This window comes from Limtongia smithiae (genome assembly GCF_038497785.1).
Source record: "Limtongia smithiae strain NRRL Y-17922 unplaced genomic scaffold V1518scaffold_1, whole genome shotgun sequence".
NCBI classification, from domain to species: domain Eukaryota; kingdom Fungi; phylum Ascomycota; class Lipomycetes; order Lipomycetales; family Lipomycetaceae; genus Limtongia; species Limtongia smithiae.
The window spans coordinates 1,731,855-1,755,841 of NW_027117622.1; the positions used below are offsets into that span (position 1 = coordinate 1,731,855).

General features: G+C 53.8%; 10 protein-coding genes across 10 annotated transcripts; 4 read left to right on the forward strand and 6 right to left on the reverse strand.

The window, feature by feature from the left end:
- The first annotated feature begins 138 nt into the window (after positions 1–138).
- On the forward strand, positions 139–5,022 carry V1518DRAFT_409984 (putative plasma membrane ATP-binding cassette transporter). The gene is made up of 2 exons (XM_066902492.1): positions 139–885; positions 938–5,022. Exons 1-2 carry the CDS (start codon positions 246–248, stop codon positions 4,891–4,893), a joined length of 4,596 nt encoding a protein of 1,531 aa, XP_066762346.1. The 5' UTR covers positions 139–245; the 3' UTR covers positions 4,894–5,022.
- A 41-nt stretch (positions 5,023–5,063) lies between these two features.
- On the reverse strand, positions 5,064–5,413 carry V1518DRAFT_424914 (uncharacterized protein; the record flags this gene model as incomplete). Its single annotated transcript, XM_066905888.1, has 2 exons — positions 5,064–5,334; positions 5,364–5,413. 2 exons carry the CDS (start codon positions 5,411–5,413, stop codon positions 5,064–5,066), a joined length of 321 nt encoding a protein of 106 aa, XP_066762347.1.
- A 1,656-nt stretch (positions 5,414–7,069) lies between these two features.
- V1518DRAFT_409991 (uncharacterized protein) lies at positions 7,070–8,314 on the forward strand. The gene is made up of 3 exons (XM_066902493.1): positions 7,070–7,390; positions 7,451–7,608; positions 7,663–8,314. Exons 1-3 carry the CDS (start codon positions 7,180–7,182, stop codon positions 8,143–8,145), a joined length of 852 nt encoding a protein of 283 aa, XP_066762348.1. The 5' UTR covers positions 7,070–7,179; the 3' UTR covers positions 8,146–8,314.
- On the reverse strand, positions 8,308–10,235 carry V1518DRAFT_43571 (ergosterol biosynthesis ERG4/ERG24). Its single transcript, XM_066906270.1, has one exon. The coding sequence runs from the start codon at positions 10,000–10,002 to the stop codon at positions 8,470–8,472; it is 1,533 nt and encodes a 510-aa protein (XP_066762349.1). The 5' UTR covers positions 10,003–10,235; the 3' UTR covers positions 8,308–8,469.
- A 232-nt stretch (positions 10,236–10,467) lies between these two features.
- On the reverse strand, positions 10,468–13,938 carry V1518DRAFT_424917 (PXA domain-containing protein; the record flags this gene model as incomplete). Its single annotated transcript, XM_066905889.1, has 3 exons — positions 10,468–13,225; positions 13,277–13,419; positions 13,483–13,938. 3 exons carry the CDS (start codon positions 13,936–13,938, stop codon positions 10,468–10,470), a joined length of 3,357 nt encoding a protein of 1,118 aa, XP_066762350.1.
- Positions 13,939–14,129: 191 nt separating this feature from the next.
- Positions 14,130–17,198, reverse strand: V1518DRAFT_409995 (uncharacterized protein). Its single transcript, XM_066902494.1, has 2 exons — positions 16,392–17,198; positions 14,130–16,335 (listed from the first exon to the last, which is right to left on the reverse strand). Exons 1-2 carry the CDS (start codon positions 17,109–17,111, stop codon positions 14,512–14,514), a joined length of 2,544 nt encoding a protein of 847 aa, XP_066762351.1. The 5' UTR covers positions 17,112–17,198; the 3' UTR covers positions 14,130–14,511.
- Positions 17,199–17,315: 117 nt separating this feature from the next.
- Positions 17,316–19,303, reverse strand: V1518DRAFT_410000 (FACT complex subunit-domain-containing protein). Its single transcript, XM_066902495.1, has 2 exons — positions 19,056–19,303; positions 17,316–18,989 (listed from the first exon to the last, which is right to left on the reverse strand). The coding sequence occupies exons 1-2, from the start codon at positions 19,101–19,103 to the stop codon at positions 17,415–17,417; spliced, it is 1,623 nt and encodes a 540-aa protein (XP_066762352.1). The 5' UTR covers positions 19,104–19,303; the 3' UTR covers positions 17,316–17,414.
- A 54-nt stretch (positions 19,304–19,357) lies between these two features.
- V1518DRAFT_410002 (ras family-domain-containing protein) lies at positions 19,358–20,587 on the forward strand. Its single transcript, XM_066902496.1, has 2 exons — positions 19,358–19,497; positions 19,594–20,587. The coding sequence occupies exons 1-2, from the start codon at positions 19,464–19,466 to the stop codon at positions 20,199–20,201; spliced, it is 642 nt and encodes a 213-aa protein (XP_066762353.1). The 5' UTR covers positions 19,358–19,463; the 3' UTR covers positions 20,202–20,587.
- V1518DRAFT_410006 (C2 domain-containing protein) lies at positions 20,435–21,983 on the reverse strand. The gene is made up of 3 exons (XM_066902497.1): positions 21,787–21,983; positions 21,375–21,713; positions 20,435–21,316 (listed from the first exon to the last, which is right to left on the reverse strand). The coding sequence occupies exons 1-3, from the start codon at positions 21,844–21,846 to the stop codon at positions 20,588–20,590; spliced, it is 1,128 nt and encodes a 375-aa protein (XP_066762354.1). The 5' UTR covers positions 21,847–21,983; the 3' UTR covers positions 20,435–20,587.
- A 172-nt stretch (positions 21,984–22,155) lies between these two features.
- V1518DRAFT_410008 (DHHC palmitoyltransferase-domain-containing protein) lies at positions 22,156–23,934 on the forward strand. The gene is made up of 3 exons (XM_066902498.1): positions 22,156–23,197; positions 23,251–23,431; positions 23,491–23,934. The coding sequence occupies exons 1-3, from the start codon at positions 22,261–22,263 to the stop codon at positions 23,903–23,905; spliced, it is 1,533 nt and encodes a 510-aa protein (XP_066762355.1). The 5' UTR covers positions 22,156–22,260; the 3' UTR covers positions 23,906–23,934.
- Positions 23,935–23,987: the final 53 nt, after the last annotated feature.

The window sequence follows — 23,987 nt, forward strand, 5'->3', positions numbered from 1 at the left end:
CACGTGCAAGCGCACAAGTAGCGCGCGGGGCGCCGCACCGGGGGCGGCAGGCGCCGAGCGGCCGGGGCACCGATGAGCCCGCTGTGATGGCGCCACTAATTGGGGAGTTTGTCGATGACGGCGTCGGCGACCGGCAGAGGCGCGGAGCGGCAAAGATGCGAGTCTCGCTCGACGTGTGAAAGCGAGGCACGGCCGTCAGCATCCTCTTCTTCCTCTCTTTCCCCCTTCCTCCACCGTCACTGTCCATGGCGTCCGCAGACAATACCCCCGCCAGCAGCGACAGCACCGTCGCTGCAGACGACAACCCCGATCTCGAGGCCGCCTCGGGCCTCTCCCCCACCGTCTCCCTCGCCGAGACTGTGTCCGCCGTCGCGTCGTCGGACAACCTCGCTCGCCTTGAAAACCTCTCTCGCACGCTCTCTCACAAGAACGCAAATGATGCGCGCGACACCCTCAATGAAGACGAGTTTTCTCTCGAAAACACACTCCAGCAGATCATCCAGAAGCTGGACGACCAAGGTATCCGCCGACGATCTACGGGCATCTTCTTCAAGAGTCTCACTGCTGTCGGCGTCGACCAGGCCGCATCGTTCGCCCCATCCATGGGCGAGGTCTTCCGCTCCACACTCTTCTTTTTTCAGCGCATCCGCGCCGGGCGCCACATTCCCGTCCGCAACATCATTGAGGACTTCAACGGCCTTGTACGCAAAGGCGAGCTTCTGCTAGTTCTCGGTAGACCCGGTGCAGGCTGTTCTACCTTGCTCAAGTGTATTGCTGGTCAAACAGATCAACTGAACCGCGTCACCGGCACAGTATCGTATGGCGGTCTGGATCAGAAAACTGTCAAGCACTACTTCAAAGGCGACATCATTTATAACGGCGAACGTACGTGCCGATTCTCGGGTTCAAGTACAATTCTTACTAACTCTTCTCGCAGTCGACGTTCACTTTCCGTCCCTTAGCGTTGACCAGACCCTGTCCTTCGCAGTCGAGTGCCGTACACCGCGCGAACGCCCCGACAAGGTGTCGCGGCGCGAGTTTGTCAACAACATCCGCGACATCTTGGCAACTGTATTTGGTCTCACGCATGCCTACAAGACCAAAGTCGGAAACGACTACGTCCGTGGCGTTTCAGGCGGCGAACGAAAGCGCGTCTCAATCGCTGAAGTTCTGGCCGCGCGGCCGGCCATCGTCAGCTGGGACAATGCCACTCGCGGCCTTGACGCGTCGACCGCTCTTGAATATACCCAGGCAATTCGCACCGCCGCGAACCTCACCCAAAATGTCGCTCTCGTTGCAATCTACCAAGCTGGCGAGCACATTTACAAGCTTTTCGATAAAGTCACTGTGATCTATGCAGGCCAGCAGGTCTACTTTGGTCCTGTATCCAAGGCCAAAGATTACTTCGAACGCATGGGTTACCAGTGTCCTGCTCGCCAGACTACCCCGGAGTTTTTGACTGCCGTCACTGATCCTGCAGGCAGATTTCCAAAGCCTGGTATGGAGAGCAAGGTCCCCAAAACTGCCGTGCAATTTGCAACATATTGGAAACAGTCGCCCGAATACCAGGCTCTGCTCGACGACATCGAATCCTACGAGAGCGCGGTCAACGCCGACGAAACCATGACAGAATTCAGGCTGTCTGCACAGCAGGAAAAGATGAAAGGCATGCCGAAAAGTTCTCCCTTTACAATCGCATATCGGTCTCAGATTGCGCTCTGCGTGAAGCGTGGCGTCCAACGAATTATTGGCGACAAAGCATACATGATCACTCACGCCTCTGCTACGGTTATTCAGTCCTTGATTATCGGTTCCTTATTTTGGAATATTGAAGAAGATGGACCTGGTGCATTTTCGCGCGGCGGTGTTCTCTTCTTTGCGATTCTGTACAACGCTCTCACCTGCATGGCAGAAATCACGGCCTCATATGCGCAGCGTCCAATTGTTCTCAAGCAGAAATACTATTCGTTCTACCATCCATCCGCGGAAGCGTTATCGTCAATGCTTGCGGATCTGCCGATCAAGCTCGCTACTATCATTGTCTTCGACATTATTCTCTACTTCCTAGCGAATCTCAAGCGTACCGCCGGGCAGTTCTTTTACTTTGTCCTGTTCACTGTCATGGTGACTTACGTAATGCGCAACATCTTTCAGACCATCGCCGCCATGACCAAGACAATCGAAGTTGCCAACGCGATCGCTGGATTGATGCTACTGAGTATATCTATTTACGCAGGCTATGTTATTCCCCGTCCGAGTATGCACCCGTGGTTCAAGTGGATTAGTTACATCAACCCAGTCGCCTACGGTTTCGAAAACCTGATGGTCAACGAATTCCACAACAGAATCATGCCTTGCGGAGATTACCTCATCCCGAGGGGGAGTACAGTCTACGAGGAGCTTCCGGTTGAGTACAAGGTCTGCGCCATGTCCGGTGCAAAGACTGGTCAAGACTATGTTCTCGGTGACGACTATCTTAGTGCAAGTTACCAGTACGAGTGGCATCATCTGTGGCGCAATTTTGGGATCATGATTGGATTTTGGATCTTCTTTTCTGTGACCTATGCGTTGGCAACAGAGTATTTGCGACCAGTCTCTGGAGGCGGTGACGTGTTACTCTTCAAGCGCAACGAGCAGTCCGCAAAAATGGTTCAGTCCGCTACGTCCGCACTTCGACGCGTCGGAACATTGGACGAAAAGCGAAGCTCTATTCTCGGAGACGAGAATGACGATAACAACGCCGAAGCTCTGCAGAAGCTGGACGAGTCCGTAAAATCAAGTGAGGTATTCAGCTGGCAGCATGTCAATTACACCATTCCTGTCTCAGGTGGAACTCGCAAGTTGCTGGACGACGTGCAAGGCTACGTCAAGCCTGGAACCATGACTGCACTGATTGGCGAATCTGGAGCAGGAAAGACAACATTGCTTAATGTGCTGGCCCAACGCGTTGATTTTGGTGTGATCACAGGCGACATGCTTGTCAATGGCAAGCCTCTTGATATCAGTTTTCAACGACGAACAGGATATGTGCAGCAGCAGGATTTACACGTTGCTGAGTCGTCCGTACGCGAAGCACTGCGCTTCTCTGCTGTTCTGAGACAGCCGAATTCCGTGTCGTTGAAGGAGAAGTACGCGTATGTCGAGAATGTGATTCGTTTACTGGACATGGAAGATTACTCGGAGGCGATTATTGGTGAGCCGGGTCGTGGCTTGAATGTCGAGCAAAGGAAAAAGTTGTCTATTGGAGTTGAACTTGCTGCAAAGCCAAATCTTCTTCTATTTCTTGATGAGCCGACGTCAGGATTGGATTCTCAATCCGCATGGGCAATTGTTACTTTCTTGCGGAAACTTGCCGACGCGGGTCAATCAATTTTGTGCACTATCCATCAGCCATCGGCAACGCTGTTTGAGCAGTTTGACAGACTCTTGTTGCTCAAGAAAGGCGGCCAGACGGTATATTTTGGTGATATTGGAAAGAACTCGCAAACAATTTTGGACTATTTCAAGCGTCAGGGTGCGCCGCCATGCGGAGCAGACGATAACCCGGCTGAGTATATACTAGACTGTATTGGCGCTGGAGCGACAGCCACAGTGAAGAGCGACTGGTATGAACTTTGGGCAGATTCAGAAGATTGCAGGAAAGTTACCGAGGAGATCACCAATTTGCAGGACGAGTTGAAGGCGCTTCCGGAGAACTCATTGATCACCGAATTGCGTTCGCGATATGCGGCGTCCTGGCTTATGCAGCTTCGCGAAGTCACGTTGCGTGTCGCGATACATTACTGGCGGTCTCCGAGCTACATCATTGCGAAGTTTGCGTTGTCGATTTTGGCAGGGCTATTCGTTGGATTCACGTTTTGGAATTTAGATCACTCGATTGCTGGCGTTCAGAACGGGTTATTTGCAACGTTCATGGTTCTCATTACCAGTGTTGCGTTTATCAATCAGATGCAACCACGGTTGATCAATCTTCGGGAGCTGTTCGAAGTACGTGAGAACGCTAGTAATACGTATCACTGGAGCGTTATGCTACTTGCTCAAATTCTCGTCGAATTGCCGTACAATTTTTTGTCTGGCGCGATATATTTCCAGTGCTTCTACTGGCCAGGCAACTACTTCCGACGTGCAAGTCGAGCTGGATATTTCTATCTCATGTATGGCATTTTGTACCAGTTGTTCATCACATCGTTTGGACTCGGCCTTGGAGGTGTCTCCCCGGATTCGGCGTCAGCGTCAATTATCTCGGCTTTGCTGTTTTCCTTTGTACTGGCCTTTTGCGGTGTGTTGCAGCCGAGTTCGATGATGCCTGGGTTCTGGGTGTTCATGTACCGCGTATCGCCGCTCACATATCTGATTCAATCGTTGCTCGGTGCGATTTTCCACGGCATGGAAGTGACTTGCACTGAGGACGAGTATAATGTGTTCAACCCACCGCCTGGATACACATGCGATACCTATACTGGCGTGTTTGCGGAAGAAGCAGGTGGTTACATCGCGAATTTGAACGCCACGAGCGGCTGCAAATTCTGCAAGTGGAGCGTCGCGGACACGTTTCTCGAGACGATCGGGGTCCACTATTCGACTTCGCACTGGCGCAACGTCGGCTTGTTGTGTGCGTACATTGCGTTCAACTTCTGGTTTATGTTTGCGGGATACTACTTCTTCCGCGTGCGCAAATGGCGCACGCCATGGATCTTACGGCTGGTGTTCAAGTTTTTCCGTGGCGCGGGCAGGTTTTTCAGCGGCGGTGCGCAGTTGGAGGATATGTCGAAGCTACAGCGGCCGGGGAAGCTCGCGCAAGAGTGGAGAGATGACGCGAAGAAGATGCTGCACAAGATCAGGCGCGACGCGGGCGTGAAGGATGAAGAAGTCGAGGGTGTGAATGCCGAGTAGTTTGGACTACTAGATTTATCTGTGTTAAGTTACGTGTCTTACTACTACTTTGTATTTATAGTGTGTTACGGTAAACATTTTGCATAAATTCTATTGCATATTAGCAATTGTGAGAGCTTTGGTAAATTGCAACTCAGACAATCTCCAAATGACATTGTCGTAAGAGGTCGTCAGAAGTCGTCAGACCAATAAATCAGGACTGGACATCTGAGGGACATGCGATACAGAGGAGGGGTGCTTGAACTTGCGCAGTGAAACGGCATAATGGGGGATCCAGTTAACGGAATTAGCGTACTCAGCGAGAGGAGCGCGCTGTCTGACACTGCAAGGATTCTCTTCTTCTTCTTCTTCTTCTTCTTCTTCTTCTCGAGCAGAGGTAAAATGACTGGAGCAACGAACTCGCCGTCCTCAGCGTACTCTGCATTCTCGTTGGTGAGCAGTCTGGCAGTTCAGTCGTTTATAGCGTGCACGATGAGGGCGTATTAGTCTGCTGCATGTTCTCGATTTCGTTGTCGTCCATGGTGATCCAAGGCGTGCCAGTTAGGGTCCCGTTCGCAGAACACATGTAAAATAAATTACCGCGGTGCTGAAAACGCGGTAAGCCATAGAGCTGCGCTACGTGGTGGAATATGTGAGCGTAACGCTGAGCTCAGGGTGTGGGAGAGAGAGGGAATTCACTTTCGGAGCGTAAACTTTGGCGCGTCGAATTGGCACTTGAATGACTCTCTCATACTGAAACCAGACTATCTAGAGCTACTTGTGCCAATGGACTACACTCTAAATATTTTCAACTTAAAGTTACAAAGATTAAATGGCATTTCATGGCTATACAAGAAGGGACATCACATCCGGAGGACAAGCAGGTCAATGATACGGCTGTCTTACGGCCAATCTGCGCCGGTCCGGGAAAAAGTCGCGCAGACACAACATAGGCCCATAACTCTAGCTACATAGAAGGCGGGGTGCTAACCCAAGTCGGATAGGTTAGACGTGCGCAAGGTTATGCGATGGGGTAGTGAAGAGAGGCACTTCTTGGTCGAACATCTCAGACACGTGGTAGAGAGGTATAGAACTAAGATGGAGTGCGAGGTACGTCCTAGCTTTAGACCGCAAAATTAAATTCTCTACTTGACATTTCAAAGAACTAAATAACTCAGTTAATCAACAGAATGAACCAAATTATTGATACGGAACTACAGTCACGAGCAGATTAAGCATAATACTGGCGATGGTGCGGCTCAAACGTCGCGATTTAAGCCAATGTGCCTCTTGAAGTTGCGACTTCTAAGTTCCAGCCAACCCGATAAAATTGGTGCGCATCTATGGTCTTTATTGTCATGACTTGCGGCAGTTCATAATATTACATGATTTACAGACGATGTATGAAGCTCATTTTCAAGCTTAGCTTTGCTGTGCCGTGCTTAGAGATTTATTGTACATCTCTTAACTTGATGATCGCTTTGCCCCTCTGATACGGGCTCTTCGCTACGAAAATTATTGCTCGAACACTAGCCGAGTCATTGGTCTGACAAATAGCTACAAACTACAAGGGGGGAAGATATGAAGTGCTCGATGGGCTTGAATAGAGAACCAGCATGAGTGGGTCGCCGTAAGTGGAAGGTCAAAGAGAGACACGTCGCCGGCCTACAGCTTGAAATAGCGAATGGATAAATGATAACTAAACCAAGCTATAAGTAAATTATGATAAATATCAGTAGTAAATTGTTACGCAGGAGGATGTCGTCAGCGGTGGCAGCGGCAATCAAAGTGCCGCGGTTCGCGTACCGTCAAAACCATGATGGGGAGCAGTATCGTAGAACACCAGATCACGCCTCGTGAGGCTCAAAGCTCTGAAGATCGAAGTTGGAGAGAGAACAGGAGACAGAACAGGAGACAGAGGACGGGGCGGTAGGCAAAGAGCGCTGTGTACGCGTTCCAGGTAGGTTCGACCAAGCCGCTACCAGCGCTGCGTCATGTCGCTCAAATCTGCGGCAATGCTCCAAATACATACATACTGACAAAGATCTCAAGAAAACAAAGTATCTGAGTGCCGTACTGGCTCTGTTAAACGAATCTGCGCGTAGACTAGAAAGAAGAATCTCAGTAATTGCGGACGCGTCGACATGTTCTCGTTTGGGAGCGCAGGTTGGGAGCTCGCGCTTGTCCGTCGTGATGAGGACCACGTACCTTCAACATAGCTCCCGATCAAGCTCTAGAAGGACCTAACTTCGCACGCACGCAACCCCATTACTTCACTACATCGACAATCTCCACGACTGGAACGTGATGTCAGAAGAAGACGCGGTTATAGAGGGGGTCGCGGCGACCTCAGCGCCCGTTGAGAACGTCCCCGCATCGTCGAACACAGCAGAAGCAGCACTGTCAGCGGCGACAGCTGCGCCAGCAATAACAACAGCTCCTACCTCGCCAACGAAAGCCGAACAGCGGCAAGCATCGGTATACACAGCTTCAGCGTTGACGGTTGATCCAAAGACAGGTAGCACCACCGCTACTCGCTCCACTTATACGGGTTGGCGATGTCTGACACTCTATACAGATTTCGACGAAGACATCTACGAAATGTCGACAGGCAGAGCACAAGCGTATCAGAACTTGCTTACAAACAAATCCCGGAAACTTACCGAAGGCGGTCCTATGCTTACGAAGGAATTGCGGCGAAAGCAAGAAGCGGAGAGTCGTGCAAATATACTGAAGGTATGTGCTAATTGATGTGTATTGCAGCCTGTCGACTGACCACGGACGGAACAGTGCGAAGTACGGATCCGGTTTCCTGACCAAAGCCAACTCCTCAGCACCTTCAAAGCGACCGAGACAATCGGCGACGTGATGACCTTCGTGCGCTTCTCGCTGGCAGACCCCATGATTCCGTTCTACTTCTTCGTCACCCCACCTCGTCGAATCCTGCGCGACCCGAGGCAAATGCTGGTGTCTGATCTACACTTTGGCTCGCGCGAAATCATCTACTTTGCATGGGACTTGGAGAAAATCGAGGAACAGCTCGGCAGCGGGTACAAGCTCCCGACACAGGCGTTGCGGCCGGAGGTGCTTCAGCAAGCGCAGGATATTTCGACGATGAAGACGTTCGAGTCGGAACCGAAGGAAGAGGAGGAGGATAAGAAGATGAAGCCTCGGACGCTGGGTGGTAGCGGCCCAGCTGGCAGAGTGCTTGGTGCTGGCGGACCGTCCAAGCTAACAAAGCCACCTGCCTGGATGAAACTTGGACGGAAATGATAAAGAATAATTAGATTGTTATATCAGTTGTCATGTCACGTCTGAGTAGCCGTGGTGTCATTAGATTGTTCATGTTAGCAACATAATTCATCTATAACCTCAATTTCATGGCTCGACACCATTTTGTAATAAGCCTCTGGCGTCTGAGATATCAAAATCATATTCAAAATAGTTTTAACTAGTCATACGCTACTAAAACATGTCTCCAATCCGAGTGACTAAAGTTGCCCAAATTCTAAAGAAGGAAAGTGACGCGATATTTCGCAAGCACAAGTAAATGCCTTGCACTGTCGTGGTTCCTCGCCCAGGATAATAATCCTTCATTTAAAAAACGAAGGGTATGAAGAGGTACGGGCACTGCCGCTCGTACTCCTTCCAGTCATCGCCATACTTTAGCTTACATCGCTGGATATCTCTGAACGCACGATGGCTGAGAACGCAGAAAAAGAAGACGGGATAGAAGTAAGGCAACGGGGAGCCGAAACCGGTGATCAGGCCCCACGACAAGCTCTGGCAGAAGTCGACGGTATAGTGGATCTTGCGCGCGTACCTGTACCAGCCGGAGGTGAGCAGTGTGCCGCCGTTCTTGCATTTGATGTAGGTCGGGTTCTTGATCGTCTGCCACGGCAGCTGGGGGAAGGCCTTGCGGACAACGAGGGTACCGTACATTTGCTGGCGGAAGCGGTTCTTCTGCGAGTTCGTCGTGTCGAAGATGTAGTACGCGCCCAGCAACATCGTGTAGATTGCGACGTTGTAGTACACACTCCACTGGTACTCCGACGGGGCGTGATTCGCGAGATACAGCGTGCAGTGGCAGTACGTGAACGGCACACCGGCCATGTTCCAGAACAGTAGCATGAAACCGAACTTCTCGTAGTACATGTCCCATGTCGGCACGATGAGCTCCTCGCCCTTGCTGCACGCATTAGCATACAGCCAGTGCGCGAGCACGACGAACGCGGCCTGTGGGCTTACGTAGCCGTATTGCTCAAACTGGCGCACCGCTGTAGATACGGAGAGGAAGAACAGGATGAACCATGGCAACCGGACCTCATAGAACATTTTGAGATCGATCATTCCGATGCGCGGGTTCAGCACAGCACCCATGAATACGTCATAGATGAAGTTACCCGACATGCGGTGCTGGTTCTTGGTCGCCCACGCCCAGAAGTAGAGCACGAACGGAAGAGTCACGCCGGAGATGATTGATACCGACATAATGTTGCCGACTCTGTCAATCAGCGTCGTGATGGGGAAGATTCCAGTGACATGCAACGCCGCTGCAACGACCATTGTGGTGTAGAAGCTCCATATGGCGTTGCAATAGTACGGCAGCCGCTTGTTATTCTCGTGTGGAAGCGGCAATCCCTGCGTTGACACGCCGGGAAGCGTGCAGTAGAGAACAGCCTCAAACCCCAAAAATCCCCAAACCAGAATCCACGCCTTCAAGTCCGGGAACGCGCCGTCTAGAAAGTGGCCGTACAGGCGCTCCAAAAAGTCTTTGACTGTCTCCTGCTCTGTCGGGAAAGTGAGGTGGCCGTCGTAGTATGTTGCACAAATCCAAAGATACCACATAAGCAGCGGGAACCCGATCATCATCGCCGACACACCAAATGGGCCGCCAAAGTCGTACTCCACATGCTTGCCCTCCTCCACCATACGAGAGCCCACAGACTCTGACTTCTTCACAGTTACTGGGTCCCCAACCAGGCTCTCGGGCGTGGTGCCTTCCGTAGCGCCGTCCTCGTTAGTACCAGACGGAACCGCCTTCCGGCGGGTGCGGACAGACATGTCGACAAAGTCGGGGTTGGTTGGTTTCTTGGGGGTCTTGCCCGTCGCCGAACGCGTCGTCACCATTGCTGTTGCTGTTGTTGTTGACGCAAAAAAACACGGTATCGAAAGATCAGTACCAAAACAAATATACGCGAACTAATTTACCATCCACCGAGCGCGCCGCAGCGGAAGACAAAATGCAATTGCGCGCTAATGTGTATATGGAGAAACGACTGGGAGTGTCGGGGACCAGATATCAACACGGCGCCGGGCGTTGTGTATTGCCAATAGAGCAACTCAAATTCCGGTTGTCCCGTGTCCCGTCCCGAGCTCGCCACAGCCGCACTCGTATTCGGCTTCTAGGTCCTTCGTACTCGGTAGCAGGCCAGGCATCCCTTAACAGGCGCATTCGCACTGATTGCATTTTCATACAACTCCCTCTAGGCCATTCGACAGAGGCTCCAATTAACGCATCGTACATATGCCCTGCTCTCTCCTCCCCATCGCTCCGTATTCGCTCTGCGAAAATATTATGTACAGAGAAACAACTCACATCAGCGACGTTGTGATCACGTCCATCAGCAAATCCAGCACCAGCCCTCGCGCAATGTTCTTATTCTGGAGCACATCAAACACGTACTCCAGCGCCTGCGCACTCGCAGCCGTGCCCATGACACTCTTTATCGCGTCTGGCATGGCGTTGGAGATGAACATCTTCCTGGCTTCCTCCTTGAGTGCACGTGAGTCCAACGCTGCCTTTGCTTGCTCCTTCATGGCTGTCCGCTCGGCATCGGGCCAGACGGCGTTGATCACGTCGTGAAGTTTGCGCGAAAGCTCTTCTTCAGAAGAGTATTTATCAACGATGTCTTTCTGCACCGCTTGCCGGATGCCCTCGACCGACGACGACCCGTCTCGCAACAAAAGCCCACGTAGCACAGTCAAGAGCGACCGCCGCACGTTCCACGCGTTCGACAGCAAAAACACCTCCGTAACCGCCTTAAACACTGTGTCAATAATCGAGTTCGTTTCACTCTGGGTAAGCGGCTCGTTGATCGTCGAGATCCCAAACGGCCGCATATCGTCAAGAGCGCTGCGCGGGTGACTGGATGCCAGTCGGTTCTCCGCCGCAATCGGCTCCACCGGCGCACTGTCATCCACGCCTTCAGCGTCGGATGACGAATGCGTTTCGCTCAGTGTTAGCGATGGCGCGGATGCAGATGCAGATGCCACAGATGCCACGGTTGTCTGTCGCCCGAGGTCAGGGAGATATGAATCTGAGTGCTCCGCCGACTGCATGTTCGCAGGTTCGTCCACCACTATCGACGATGGTCGCGGCCCCATCGCGTTCGAGTTATCCATGCTAGTTAAACTTGAAGTGCTGTTGTTGATACTGGAATTATATCCGTCAAACGCAGACTGCGCATCCTGGATCTTTTTCGCAAATGCCCGTTCTGCGTTATTAACAGCGCCCCCCACGTTATTAGTAAACGTCCGCACACTGGCAGCTATACCCGAGAAGTCGGGACCGTTAAGCATATTCTGGAAACCACCCGCATTGACGACACCAGCTAGACGTAATCCTTGTTGCTGCTGTTGCTGCTGTTGCAGGCCGCTGTGTAATTGCAAAGACATTCTCTGGTTGGAAGGAATATCAGGTCCGGAGTGCCTTGACTGAGGATTCCGCTTCTGCTGTGTAGCCTTTGAAATAGCTTCACGCACGTTATCTTGAGCATGCTTGAGTATCGCAGGCGGCTTCTGCCACCGCCGTTCTGCCGGGCCCTCCTTTTTATCGACAAATTTTTTCATGGCCTCACAATCTGCGAGCTCCCGCGTATTCACGACCCGTTGTATATATATCTGCAGCTCCTGGCAGTATTCTGCACGTGTCGACCCGCTCCATTGTGGGAAAATATCAGGAAATGAAGTAATTCCAGCCAGTGTTGCCAGCTTGTGCAACACCGAATGGAGATTTTCAAATTCCGCGATATTCCGCATCGCCATCCACCCGGGTGCTGCGTCGGCAGGCTCAATCACGAGTGAGTAAAACCCAGACGGCCTTGACGACATTACCTTGGATAATTGTTTGTTTTCGGCTGTAGAATCGATGACGGTGATGTGAGACTCGAATAATGTATGCGCGGGCAGCTCAACCGGCGGCTGGCGACGCGGGTACGCGGGAGGAGAGGTCTTAAATGTCGTAGGCTGTGATGATATGCTTGATGGTGACGTCGAAACGACGGACAGTCCAGGCTGTGGAGCACTGTGGTTGCTGCCGCTTAAACTAGACCTGGGCGCTGCGTTGTTGGTGGTGTGGCTGAATTCGGGAAGCTGGAACATTTCTTCAAAGCTCGTCGGCGGTACATATACCATGCGCGATGGCTGAGGCTCCCCTGAGACTGATGGTATCTCCATCGACGTGATATCGCCGTCCACGAGCTTTCTCGACACACCACCACTAGGCGTTTCTGCCTCCGAGTGAGCGTCTGCATATGTATCTGCCGTCGGTGTTCTATCAGAATCAAACGACGCCGTAATATCCTGAGAGTCTATAGCACCAAACTCTGAAATTTTGAGGTCCTCGGAAATCTCGACTGGCTTCCGTTGTACTTCGCGGCGCTGAGACTGTGCTGACACTGCGTCGATATGATTGTTCTCGATCGAACTCTTTGGCCTCGTACGAGTCGATAGCGAGAGTGGTCGTCGGGAATCAGTCGATGGCCGCGGGCCAGCTTGCGTCGTTGTGGAAAGCTGCACGCTCGATTGACTGTGTGTCCGCTGGACTGAAGCTCCCGGAGAGCCTGCAGAGTCCACGCCAGTGGCTTTCCTCGCCGCGTCACTGCTGTTTGCGTCATACGACTTCGCCAATTCCTTAATATTCTTCTCCTTTTGCAAGAAATAAATAATCCATCCATTAACAGCATCCGGATCCGAGAACGAGTCCACGATGGCCTCGAGTACGTATTTAGACAATATCCCTCTGAGCAACAACGCAATCGGGGACCGTCGAATATCCAGCACTGGCAAGAATGTCTGCACGAGGTTATTCGACGCGTTTCGTAGCTTCTGCTTCTGCACCTCAGGATCGACGGTCTGCGCCAGCGCGGACTCGGGGTACGCGACGATGTAGTCGTGTATGCCGCCATCGCTGGTCGAAAACGATTCGACCACTGTGCGCAGCTCGCGGAGAAAGACGATGAATGTATTGACGGTCGAGAAAACGAGGACGAGGAATAGATCTTCGGGGCGTTTGCTGGCCTGTTGGTATGCGAACGCGTTTGCTGTGTCGATTAGGGCCTGTCGCGTGGCCCTGTAATCTTGTCAGCACATGGCTCGTACCGCCAATAGTATAGGGACATACGAAACAAAAGATGGATCGTCTAGGTCTAGAGGAGAATACCAGGAGTCGACATAACCTGTGATGATCATATCCACAGCTCTCTTGATCGCATTTTCGACAGGTTCGCCAGGAACATACGAACTTTGAATAACCGGCCGAAATTCCTAAATCATAGCCAAGTCAGCGACGTGTGCTCGAATCACGTTAACCGATGTGCATGGACGTACCCCGCTAAAATACGCCGCGCGCGTCTTGCCGCCCCTCTTCCACGGCAGCTCCTGCAGTGGCTGTCCGTCGCGCCAGGGATTTAACACGTGAAACGAGACGCCGATGCCGATTCCAATGCCGACGAGCATGAAAAATAGCGGAATGCCGAAAAGAAACGCGAGGGCGGGGATGACAACGCCAGCAACCAATGCAAGCTGGTGGGGCGTGGCGTTCGCAAAGAAGTCCATGACGACCTGATAATACACCGCAAGCTGCGGTGTCGTAGTGCCATCCGGTGCGTCGGTTGTAATGTCGTTGTCGCCGCCGTTCGTGGTTAATGTTGTAGGTGCTGCTGATGTCGCCGACTCAGCGGCTGCTGCTGCTGGACCCTGGCGCAGCTCAGCCTTGATGGATTTGCCTGTGCCCAGGGACGCCACATCGGCCGGCTGCGCGGCCTTGCGTGCAACAGGCGCCATTGGTTCAAGAAGAATCCGCGGTGTCGATGCGTCTAGATGGAGGCGTGATGTTGTGGCATGTGTCGATGGTGGTTGATGCCGCGTCGACATGTAGAGGTGAGCCCGAGCACAAAGTCACCGCCGCACGCAGCCGCGCATCGCGACGTGCTCTCGGCGGCGTAAACACCCCCCCGGTCAGTCCCCTTGCCCTCTTTTCTCGCTAAGAATTCCATTAACTGATACAGTAGGATTACAATGGAACACAGGCGGCACAGTTTACTGCCGCCTACAATGCAAAAAGAATTGTCTCTGTCGTAGCCTCTGCATCGACTGTCAAATCGCATTGTGAAAATCGCATTGTGAAAAACTTCGTATACAACAAAGAACAACGCCAGCAGGAGAGTAGAAGCCGTGGCAAAATTATCAAGTGCGTATACCCTTGTTGTCTATATCAAGATACGCTCTCGGATTTATTACATTTTGTCCGCTTTTCATTTCTCGCATCCACACGTACAAAAATCTGCGAAGTTAGGAACCTAGAGAAAAAACCTCGCGCCGTAAACAAATTAAGAACCTTTCATGCTGACAGTACAACTATATCCGTTCGTAAAATAAAAGATATGCCGTGCGGTCGTCTGCGTCGCTGCCAGTTTGAAGCCGCTTGCGCGCCGAATTCTCGTCTTCGTAGACCGCCTCCACTGCCTCTGGGTCTATCCGCTTGATATTGATATCGTCGAAATTGACCCAGCAGTCACCGTGCTTGTAGTGCAAATCGACGGTATAGTGGCCGCCTTCAGTTGATTTGCCGTGGTGGTACACAACTCCAAATAATGCATAGTTTACAGCCGCATTGCGTTGCTGCGGCGCGATGCATTCAGTCGGAATCTGTAAGTTCCGCTTGAATCCGATCGTTTTACTGATTTTCTGAACGGTCGAGTATCCCGAGGACTCGTCCACTGTGACGAACTGGAATCGCTTGAGATGCAGTATCAGGACCTTTGGTAGACGCTCAAGTAAAGTCTGCTTGTTTGCTTCTACCAGCTCACCGTGGCTGGTCTTGTACTCCTTGATCACCTCTGGCTGCGAGATCTTCGCCAACGCATCTTCGATTGTGTGCACGTGCGGGTCGGAAATGTCAAGCTGAACGCGTTGGTACGGATCCAAGGTGACAGACGGCTTCTGATGAGCAGCATTAACCACGGATCTGAACAGGCCGCCAAAGATCTTTGTGATTGGCGAGGACAAGACAGTCGTGGCGCGTCGCACAGCAAACTTTTGGTTCTTGCAGACTTCGAGCCATCCGTCCTCAGCGGAGCCGTCGTCAACCGTCAAATCTGCGAGCGCAGCTTCGACAAAGTTCATAGCAGTCCCACCGTCTGCCGAAAGGTCCTTCTGCCGCAGATTCTTCGCGATTAGAAGAAACTCCTCGTGCAGTCCGTGCAGCAAAAAACCGAGAAACTCCTCAGCGTCTTCTTGGTGGCCACGCCGCATGTGCGCAAACAACGAATTGCTCCGGATGGCGTTGTAGACGAACTCGGGAACGAATGGCTCCGACTGCCGTAGATCTGGTGTATCGATATTGCCAATGCTACGCGCCAGCTTGGGATCGAACTCCTGGATGAACAGTATTAAGGAATCTAGAACCGGCGTGTCCGAATTGAACCTGTGAGCAAGCTTTCTGCTCATGATATCGATGAATGAGTAAAATGGTGCGCAATAGAGCAAGATCTGCAGAATCGAGTTCATGAAGCACATGTTTCCCATATTGACGAGACCGCGTTGCATGAGAATGGGGGCGGGAACGTCGAAGATGTCGTCTAGTGCTGCCGGACTGACTGACGCTTCTATTTCAGTGGCATCAGACGAATGAGTCGCGGATGATAATGTGGATGTGGAGGATGGTGACAGGGGCTCCGAGGGGGTAGATAATGGCGGACCGCCGGTTCCGACTTGTAGTTGTCGCGCAACTACTCGCGTCGGCGCTGTGTTTGATGCCGGTGCTATAGTTGAGGCGCCTCCGGCGGGCTTGACGATATCTGCCCATGATTTGAGGACAGAGCGCTCTGATGCTGTTGTGGTAGTTGTGGATGAGTTGGGACATGACGCGTCAGGTGATGCTGTGGTCTGTGGCTCCGCTTTGTCGGCGGCAGTGGTAGGAAGTGGTGTAAAAGGCGACGATATATTTGAGGCAGTTTCCGCAGGTTCGCCAGCCCCGGCACACCCGTCATCGTTGTGCCTCAGCCGCTGCCTGTACAGAAGTGTAAGATCTAGGTCGAATTTGGCCGACTGTTCGATGACTTGATCATATGTGATGCCGAGGTCGGTTTCGAGCTGCCGTATTCGTGCGAGGAGGTGCTTTTTGCTCTTCCTGCTGCGCTTTGTTGGGTATGCTGATTCGGGGGACGAAAACCACGGCAACTGATGAGCAAGCTGTGAGCAGAGGGCTAAAACAAACCACCAAGAGGGCAAACTACCTTTGCACGGAATTTTGAAGGAGCCGTAATATCCGTAGGATGTGTGAATGTAGGGGCTAGCCGGACAGCAGGGCGAGTGCTAGCTGCGGGGGTAGTCTTGACGATCTCCACCGGCGCCAGCGGGAGAAGGTGCTCGGGCATCGCAAGTGCGACGGGAGCCATGCGGTCGTATGGACTCGGTTCTGCCGCAATCGGTGGGCCGGCCACGACGATGGGTAGCTGTGCCGTGACGCGGACGTGGGGCGGAGGCACGCGCATGTTCATCGCCGGCGCCACGTTGGCAGGGGCAGTAGTAACAAACTGGGGCGCATATTTGTGGGAGAGCGGCTGCAGGGGGTAAAGCGGCGGGAGCGGAAGCAGCTGCTGCTGCGGCGCGTAGATGATGTGAGTGGATGATACTGGCGGCGGGCTTGTGTATGCGGTTGCGTAGACGGACAGGGGCGCGGACGGATGCGGAGGGTGCGGAGGCGGGGCGTGATGTTGGTGGTGGTGATGGTGGTGAAGGCCAGTAGCTGGCGGCGGCACCTGCAGCGGCAGCACGGCGTCGATGGGAAGCACGCTGCGAGGAGTGCTGCGGGCGCCGCTGGTGCTGTTGTTGTGCTGATGGCGAGGCTGCTTGCGGGGCGGGGGCCCGTGGCGGGGGAATGGCTGAGACGGCGCGGCGGGGGGGTGTGGAGGCGGGGGCGCAGACGGGGACGACACGACCGGCGGATACGTCATGCAGATGCTTTGCGTCGCGTGTGCGAGTGGTGGTGAGGGGGCGGAGGCGGCGTAGGAGGGTTGTGGGGGGTGTACGGTGCTCTTGGCTGGTGAAGTTGTGTTGCCTGCGGCAGTGGCATTTTTTTTCTTGGGCACCGGCCAAACTCCCAGCCGCACCGCTAATAGGCGCACTCTACCACCCGCGCTTGTTCAATGGGGCCGAACTTCACGAATTCATGGCATGCATACATAAACAAACAGATAGTTACATAGGTATTTCTACAGGAGTACGTGGCACAAGCCAGCAGCATTACAAATGCGCGCCTAATCTGACATGTCGTCTTCGTCTTCGTCACCACCGTCCTCATCGTCGTCGTCTTCCTCCGACCCGCCGGCAGACGCGCTGGCCTCGTCATCGTCCTCATCGTAGTCAGACGCGTCCGACTCATCCTCGGGATTAAGATCCGAGACCTCGAACTCAGACTCGGGCTCGGATGCGCCGCTGCCCTCCGAGTCGGAGTCGTTATCTAAGAAGGACCAGCCGCCCTGGTCAAAGAAAGAGTGGGGGTCGGAGGTGACAGTCTTCATGATAGTGGCCCAGTTGAGGTTAAGGGGACCTTCGGAGTAAGGAATTTCGACCTCGTCGAGCCAGTCCTTAACGTGGTCAAGCTGATCCATGGGGATCGAGTTAATGTGAGACACTGGTCGGGAGAAGTCTTTGAAGACAAAAACGAGATCAAAGTTCTTCAGACCAAATTGGATGCGCTCGAGATGTGCGATCTCGATGTCGGAGAGGGTAATGACCAGGAATGGCTGGTCGATGAGCTGGACGAGGCACTCCGTTGTAGGCTGGCAGAGCACGTTGGCGCGGAAGGGTACACCATTGAACCCAAGTTCACGGAATGGGATATCGACGTCGAAGGAGCTGTTAGAAGCTTCAGATATCCTCTCAGAAAAAGTACGGAATTCCTTATTGAGCGCGTGGCGGCGTCGGCGCTCCTCCTGCTCGGCCTCGAGCTCGTCCTCGTCGCCGTAGCGGTACTTCCGTTTGCGGTTGCCGGTCTCGTCAAATTGGATGTCAGAGGCCTCGCGGTAGAACTGCACCTCCTGCGTTTTCCGCTTGCCAATCATAATAGGGCTCTTGAGGTGGACGTGGATGAGGACGATGAGCTCGTGGTCACATGGCTGGAAGAAGAGGTGCTTGATGTTAGAGAAGACGATGTCGATGCGGTGGTCAGTCCGAATGGGGGACTGGTAGCGCAGACCATTCTGATGTATCTCGAGCGCACCGGCGACGCGTTTGCCGTCGGGGGCGGGTCGCACGAAGATGTTGTCGAGCCGGATGGGACGGCGGTTTTTAACTTCGATGAGGTTGTTCTGCTCCACGACATCCTCAAGCTCCTTGCGCTCTAGCTCCTTCTTGACCGCATTCTTCTTCATGTCCTGAATTCCACGGAAAATATCGGTGATACGCTCGGTGTCACGACTGCGGTAGGTCAAGCTGTGGACAAAGTGCGCACTGGGGTCCTCAAAGGGCAAATCATCCTTCTTTGCTACACCGCCCTGGCCTGGCGTGAGGAAGTTGAGGCGAATGTAGACGTACTCGCCCTCGTCGTTCTTGCTCGCATTTTTGAGCGAGTTGATGTGGAACGGCACTGGCCGACCGCAGATGGGCACGACGATGACCTGGTTCTTGGGGTCGATCGCGATCTTGAGGTCCTTGACGCCGACTGGGAACTGCGACTCGCGCTTGTAGGCCTCGTAGCGACGGAAGACGGCGGCCTTTTCCGAATCCTCAGTCTTGGCCTCATCGGCGTAGCGAGCCATGCCCTCATCCTGACGCTTGCGGTGGAGCTGCTTCTGGTGCTCGCGGCGCTTGAGCTCCGCGGCCTCGTTGACCTGTAGCACAAATATCAATATTCGCTGGCAACGACGGCGATCAGCAGGAATACATCATCGACGCACCACTTTGGACTCCTTTCGGAGCTTTGATTTGACTTGGCGGTCGGCCATAGCTGGGAGGAGCGGCGATGGGGAATAGTGCGGAGTAGAGATCTTTGCAGGCCTCTCTGCGAACGCGTCGTGCGCGCACGTCGTCTTGCCCAAAATGCCAGGCGCGCACGCGCACAATCACGTCGCGTTCGAGGCACAACTGCGGCTGCCCAGTGTGTTGTGGCTCAACCACGAAGAATATGCGCAGTTGTGCCGCCTGCCGCAGCGCAGCCAACAACAGCGGCCTTACTCCCTGTCCGTCCTGCACTCCGCCTCCACCGTCTCCCCCCTCGCTCACCACCCCGTCCTTCACGCATCCAGCCCCCGTTTCCCTCGTCGCCGCCCCCGCTATCCCCCCACCCGCGCCTATCATTTTCCGCAATGGCCCAGGACGAGTACGACTATCTCTTCAAGGGTACGCATGCCGCGCTGCGAATTCCCCCCGGTCGCGCAAACCCCCCTCCGGGACCATCACCGCCAGTCCCATCCATCTGCTAACATCCCCTTGCAGCCGTCCTTATCGGCGACTCCGGCGTTGGCAAGTCTAACCTACTGTCGCGTTTCACGCGTAACGAGTTCAACCTGGAGTCGAAGTCCACCATCGGCGTCGAGTTCGCCACGCGATCCATCGAGGTCGACGGCAAGACTATTAAGGCGCAGATTTGGGATACTGCCGGTCAAGAGCGCTACCGTGCCATCACCAATGCTTACTATCGTGGTGCGGTTGGCGCCCTGCTCGTCTACGACATTACAAAGAACTCTACATACGAGAACGCGACGCGATGGCTCAAGGAGCTCCGCGACCATGCGGACTCCAACATTGTTATCATGCTCGTCGGCAACAAGTCCGATTTGCGACAGCAGCGTGCCGTCAGTACCGAGGAGGCCGAGGCCTTTGCCCGCGAGAACAATCTCTCCTTTATCGAGACCTCCGCTCTCAACGCGTCCAACGTGGAGGAAGCCTTCAAGACCATTCTCACCGAGATCTATCGCATCGTCTCCGCCAAGCAGCTTGAGCAGGCCAACGAGAACACCACCTCCCGGCCCACCGAGGGCACCACCATCCGGTTCACGCCCTCCCCGGACGAGGACAAGAAGGAGTCTTCGAAATGCTGTTAGTTACCTCTCCTCCCTGTCGCCGTCGTCGCTCGATCCCTCGCCCTGCTCCCCACGTTACGCCCCTTCTGTACCCTTCACGTCACCCTCCTTTCGAACTCGCTCCCCCATGCTTGCGCCTCTTCGAGCTGCGCGCTTGCGCCACCCCTCCTGTCTCTCATAATTATATATCATGCCTTTGATCCGAATATGAGTGTTGTATTGTAGGACTGGAATTATATTAGCTTGCAGATCGGTTTTTTGCCTCTTTGTCAAGGTTGTCCATTATGCTAACTATCACCGCTCCGAATTGCCCACCTCTCATTGTATTTACGTCCTTTTTTTGTGTTTTCTTTTTCTCCCAAAAAGCACAATGCCTGAAATATAACTGAGATGACGTTAGACCCTTGCTAATAGTACTCCGACCTCCCTACCCGTCCCGGCGACGACTGTCCGCCATGCACCCCTGGTACCGCCGGCAAAGGCCGGCGCTGTACCTGCTCGTAATGTGATGGTGGCTGTGGCACATACTGGTGTGCACTGGCAGCATGGTACACCGGCAGCGGCTCGAATCGGCGCGTTGGCGTGTGGTACCCGCGATCATAGCCACCATCGTCGTCAGCATCTCCGCTGCCGTAGCGATCCTCGTATGGTTCTGGTGCTGCCGCGTAGGTATCCTGCACTGTGTTTCGGCGCGCAACTCGTTCCAAGTACGGTCCGTCGCCCATCGCGCCGCTGTAGTATGATCCATGTGGCGGCTGCTGAGGCTGGCGCGGTTCTGGGTACATCTCACCTGCCGTAGCTACAGAGTGTCTGCGCGGAATGCGCTCTGCAAACATGTCTCCGCATAGATCCGTCGTACGGTCGTAGTACCCAGAGCCACCCCGCAGTTGGATCTGCTGAGGTGGCTGCTCTTGCTCTTGCTCTTGCTCTTGCTGCTGCTGGACTCCGTCTATAACTGGCGCAGCAGGCAACGGTCGCACGAAACTCCTTTCACGACTAATCGGGCTGATCGGGCTTCCGCTGACTGGTACTCTGTCCACCGGCGATCGGTCCACCGGTACTCTCTCCGTAGGATTACCGATCGCTACTTTCTTCGCATATGCTTCTCGCACTCTTGCCATGCGCACATACTCCTTCTGTACACACACTTAATTAGTATCTTCGAACCTGCAACAGTCCCCCAACAACACGTACATTCGGATAGAAGGTCATTTCAATGTAGATCTCACCAGCGTATCTGGTTCGGTACTGTATCGGGTGCCACTTGTCATGCTCTATCTTTGCTCGTGACTGCAGCACCTCCCTCAGATCGATAATGGTGTCGCCAATGAGCTCCTGACGCGAGTCATTATCGTCCAACACTGCAAGCTTCATGCTCTCGTCCGTGTCTGTGACCGTGAACCGCAACTCGTGGTTCCATTCCGGCCGCTGCCCACCACGGCGGTCGATATTGGTGCTCTGCGAGTTAAGTCCCAGACGCAGCGTGCAGAAGGGGTCCTGCTTGCCGAGCGTACGTCTGTTCGGGAGGTTTTTCTATTTGGTGAGAGTAATCGAGTCAGCACAGCAGCGCCACGCTAAAACACAGTAGTCAGCAGCGGCAACTTACAGCCTTGATCAGCACACTGATGAGCGTCCCGATTTCGACAGGGGGCGACAGAACCGACATACTGCTGGTACGAGAGCAAAGCGGTCTGCGATGGACATGCACGTATGGGCAGAGCGCGGGCAGGTGCGAATGGAGGAGAAGAGGAAGGGAGCAGCGACCAGCCCCGTCGCCATGCGCCCAGCCGCCCGGGACAGCGCTCAGGCGCTCGCCGCGCGCACGGCTGAGCAGAAGCAGCAAAACGTAAATACAAGCACGTGATGTTCGAGTCCCGCGTGCTTGTCACGCGGCGTTAGGCTGTGAGTTGTGACTCACTCGTCACGCCGTGAACTGTACGCGAGAATTAAGCTGGCTGCGACAAACTGCCGCCGCCCAAGCACCACCGACGAGGATCCACGTACCACGGCGCGTAGCGCAGGAGCACCCGCCTTCTCTGTTGAGAGCGCCGGCCTCGGGGCGATCTGCACATCTACCAGCATGAGTCTACTCTCGTCGTCTAACTCGGCCGCGAATAATACCCCTGCCCTCGTGGCCGCTGTTCCTGCCGCGCACACCGGAGCCATCGCCGAACGCACGGCTGACAGTCCGCACTTCAATCCCACAGCAGACAATACCAATGGTGGCTCGCTTCCCTACAGTGGCACCGCTGACGAGTCGAATCCCCGCACGTCCTCTCAATACACATCCGCCGACATGGTGCCGGCCGACGGCGCTCGCACTATCGGCACGAAGTACACCGCTTACAGCATCGACAACTCGCATGGGCATCTCGACAAGCAGAACAATACCAAGCTGCCCATCACAACACGACTCAAGAATTTCTTATTGCTGCCTTTCCAAGATTTCCAATCCAACGACTGGAGAGTCCGCAGATATGCTCGCTACAAAGTCATGAAGATCGTGCCCTGCTGTCTAGGAGGGCTCTTGGGGTACGCGATTTATGTGTACTGCTACTTGTTCGCCTACAGGCACATGATTGTCGAGGACGGCGGATCAAGGCGGAGGAAGGGAATCGCCCTTATTGCAGTGTTTCTGTTTTTGGCCACTGCCATAATATCGCACTGCATCTTCATCAACCTAACTGGTCCTGGTTACGTGCCGCGGGGATGGGGGAAGCTAACAGTGGACAACACGGAGAGTCTTGTTATCGACAACGAACAGCATTCTCCAGTCGGCGTGCACCACGCACAGTTGTCCCCAGCCACAGGCGATATCACCCAATCGCCAAATGAGCGCACCCTCGTCGATCTCGAGAAACCGTCGCGCCACACTGCCCATTCCGCACCGGGAACACAACCGGATGCGTTTATATGCGGCAGCGACGGCTACCGCGTATGGTGCAACAGATGCGACGGCTTCAAGCCAGATAGATCACATCACTCCAACGAGCTTGACCGGTGTATATTAAAAATGGGTATGTTCATCACATTCCCCTTCTTGCTGCTCTGTATGTTAACACACCGGTAGATCATTACTGCCCATACGTGGGAAGCATCATTGGATTTCGCAATTACAAGTTGTTTTATCATTTTAGTTTGGCATGCGCGGCGCTTACGGTTTTCACTTTTGTCACTTTGACCACTTACATTGTTATTTACGGAATCGAGCGGCACCATGTTACCGCACAGTTCATCATCATCGATGCGATGTAAGTTGACCTGCTAATTTCTAAGGGGGTGGGGTGTACTGCGATGCTGACCCCAACAGATGCGCAGTTTTTGCTCCCGCGCTCGTGTTCTTTTGCGCAACACACACAGCCTACATCCTGCGCAACCAAACTACAATCGAGTACGGCAAAGTTCCGTGCCAGCGTCAGCGTTGGATCTACCACAATCACCTTAGCATCGCCATGGACAACGGCCGGCGCGAGACTGTGGGTGTGTCCTCGGGCGATCCGCTATGGAACTTGGGGCCGTGGCAGAACTGGAAGGACGTGATGGGCACTTATGTGTGGGAATGGGTTGTGCCGTGGAACACCACTAAGTTTGACGGGTTCTCGTTCCCTTACGATTCGAAGTTTTTGGACAAGTTACGGAAGGAGGCGGTGGAGAAGCATGAATTGACGACCGAGACTGGCGCTATTGAGTTTTGGGGTAGCAGTCGGCAGCAGTACCAGGTGTAAACTAGTGCATTATATTCTTCGCATCTTGAAAACCTGCAACGCCGTCAACATCGCCCTTCACGGCCAGCCACATTGCCAACTG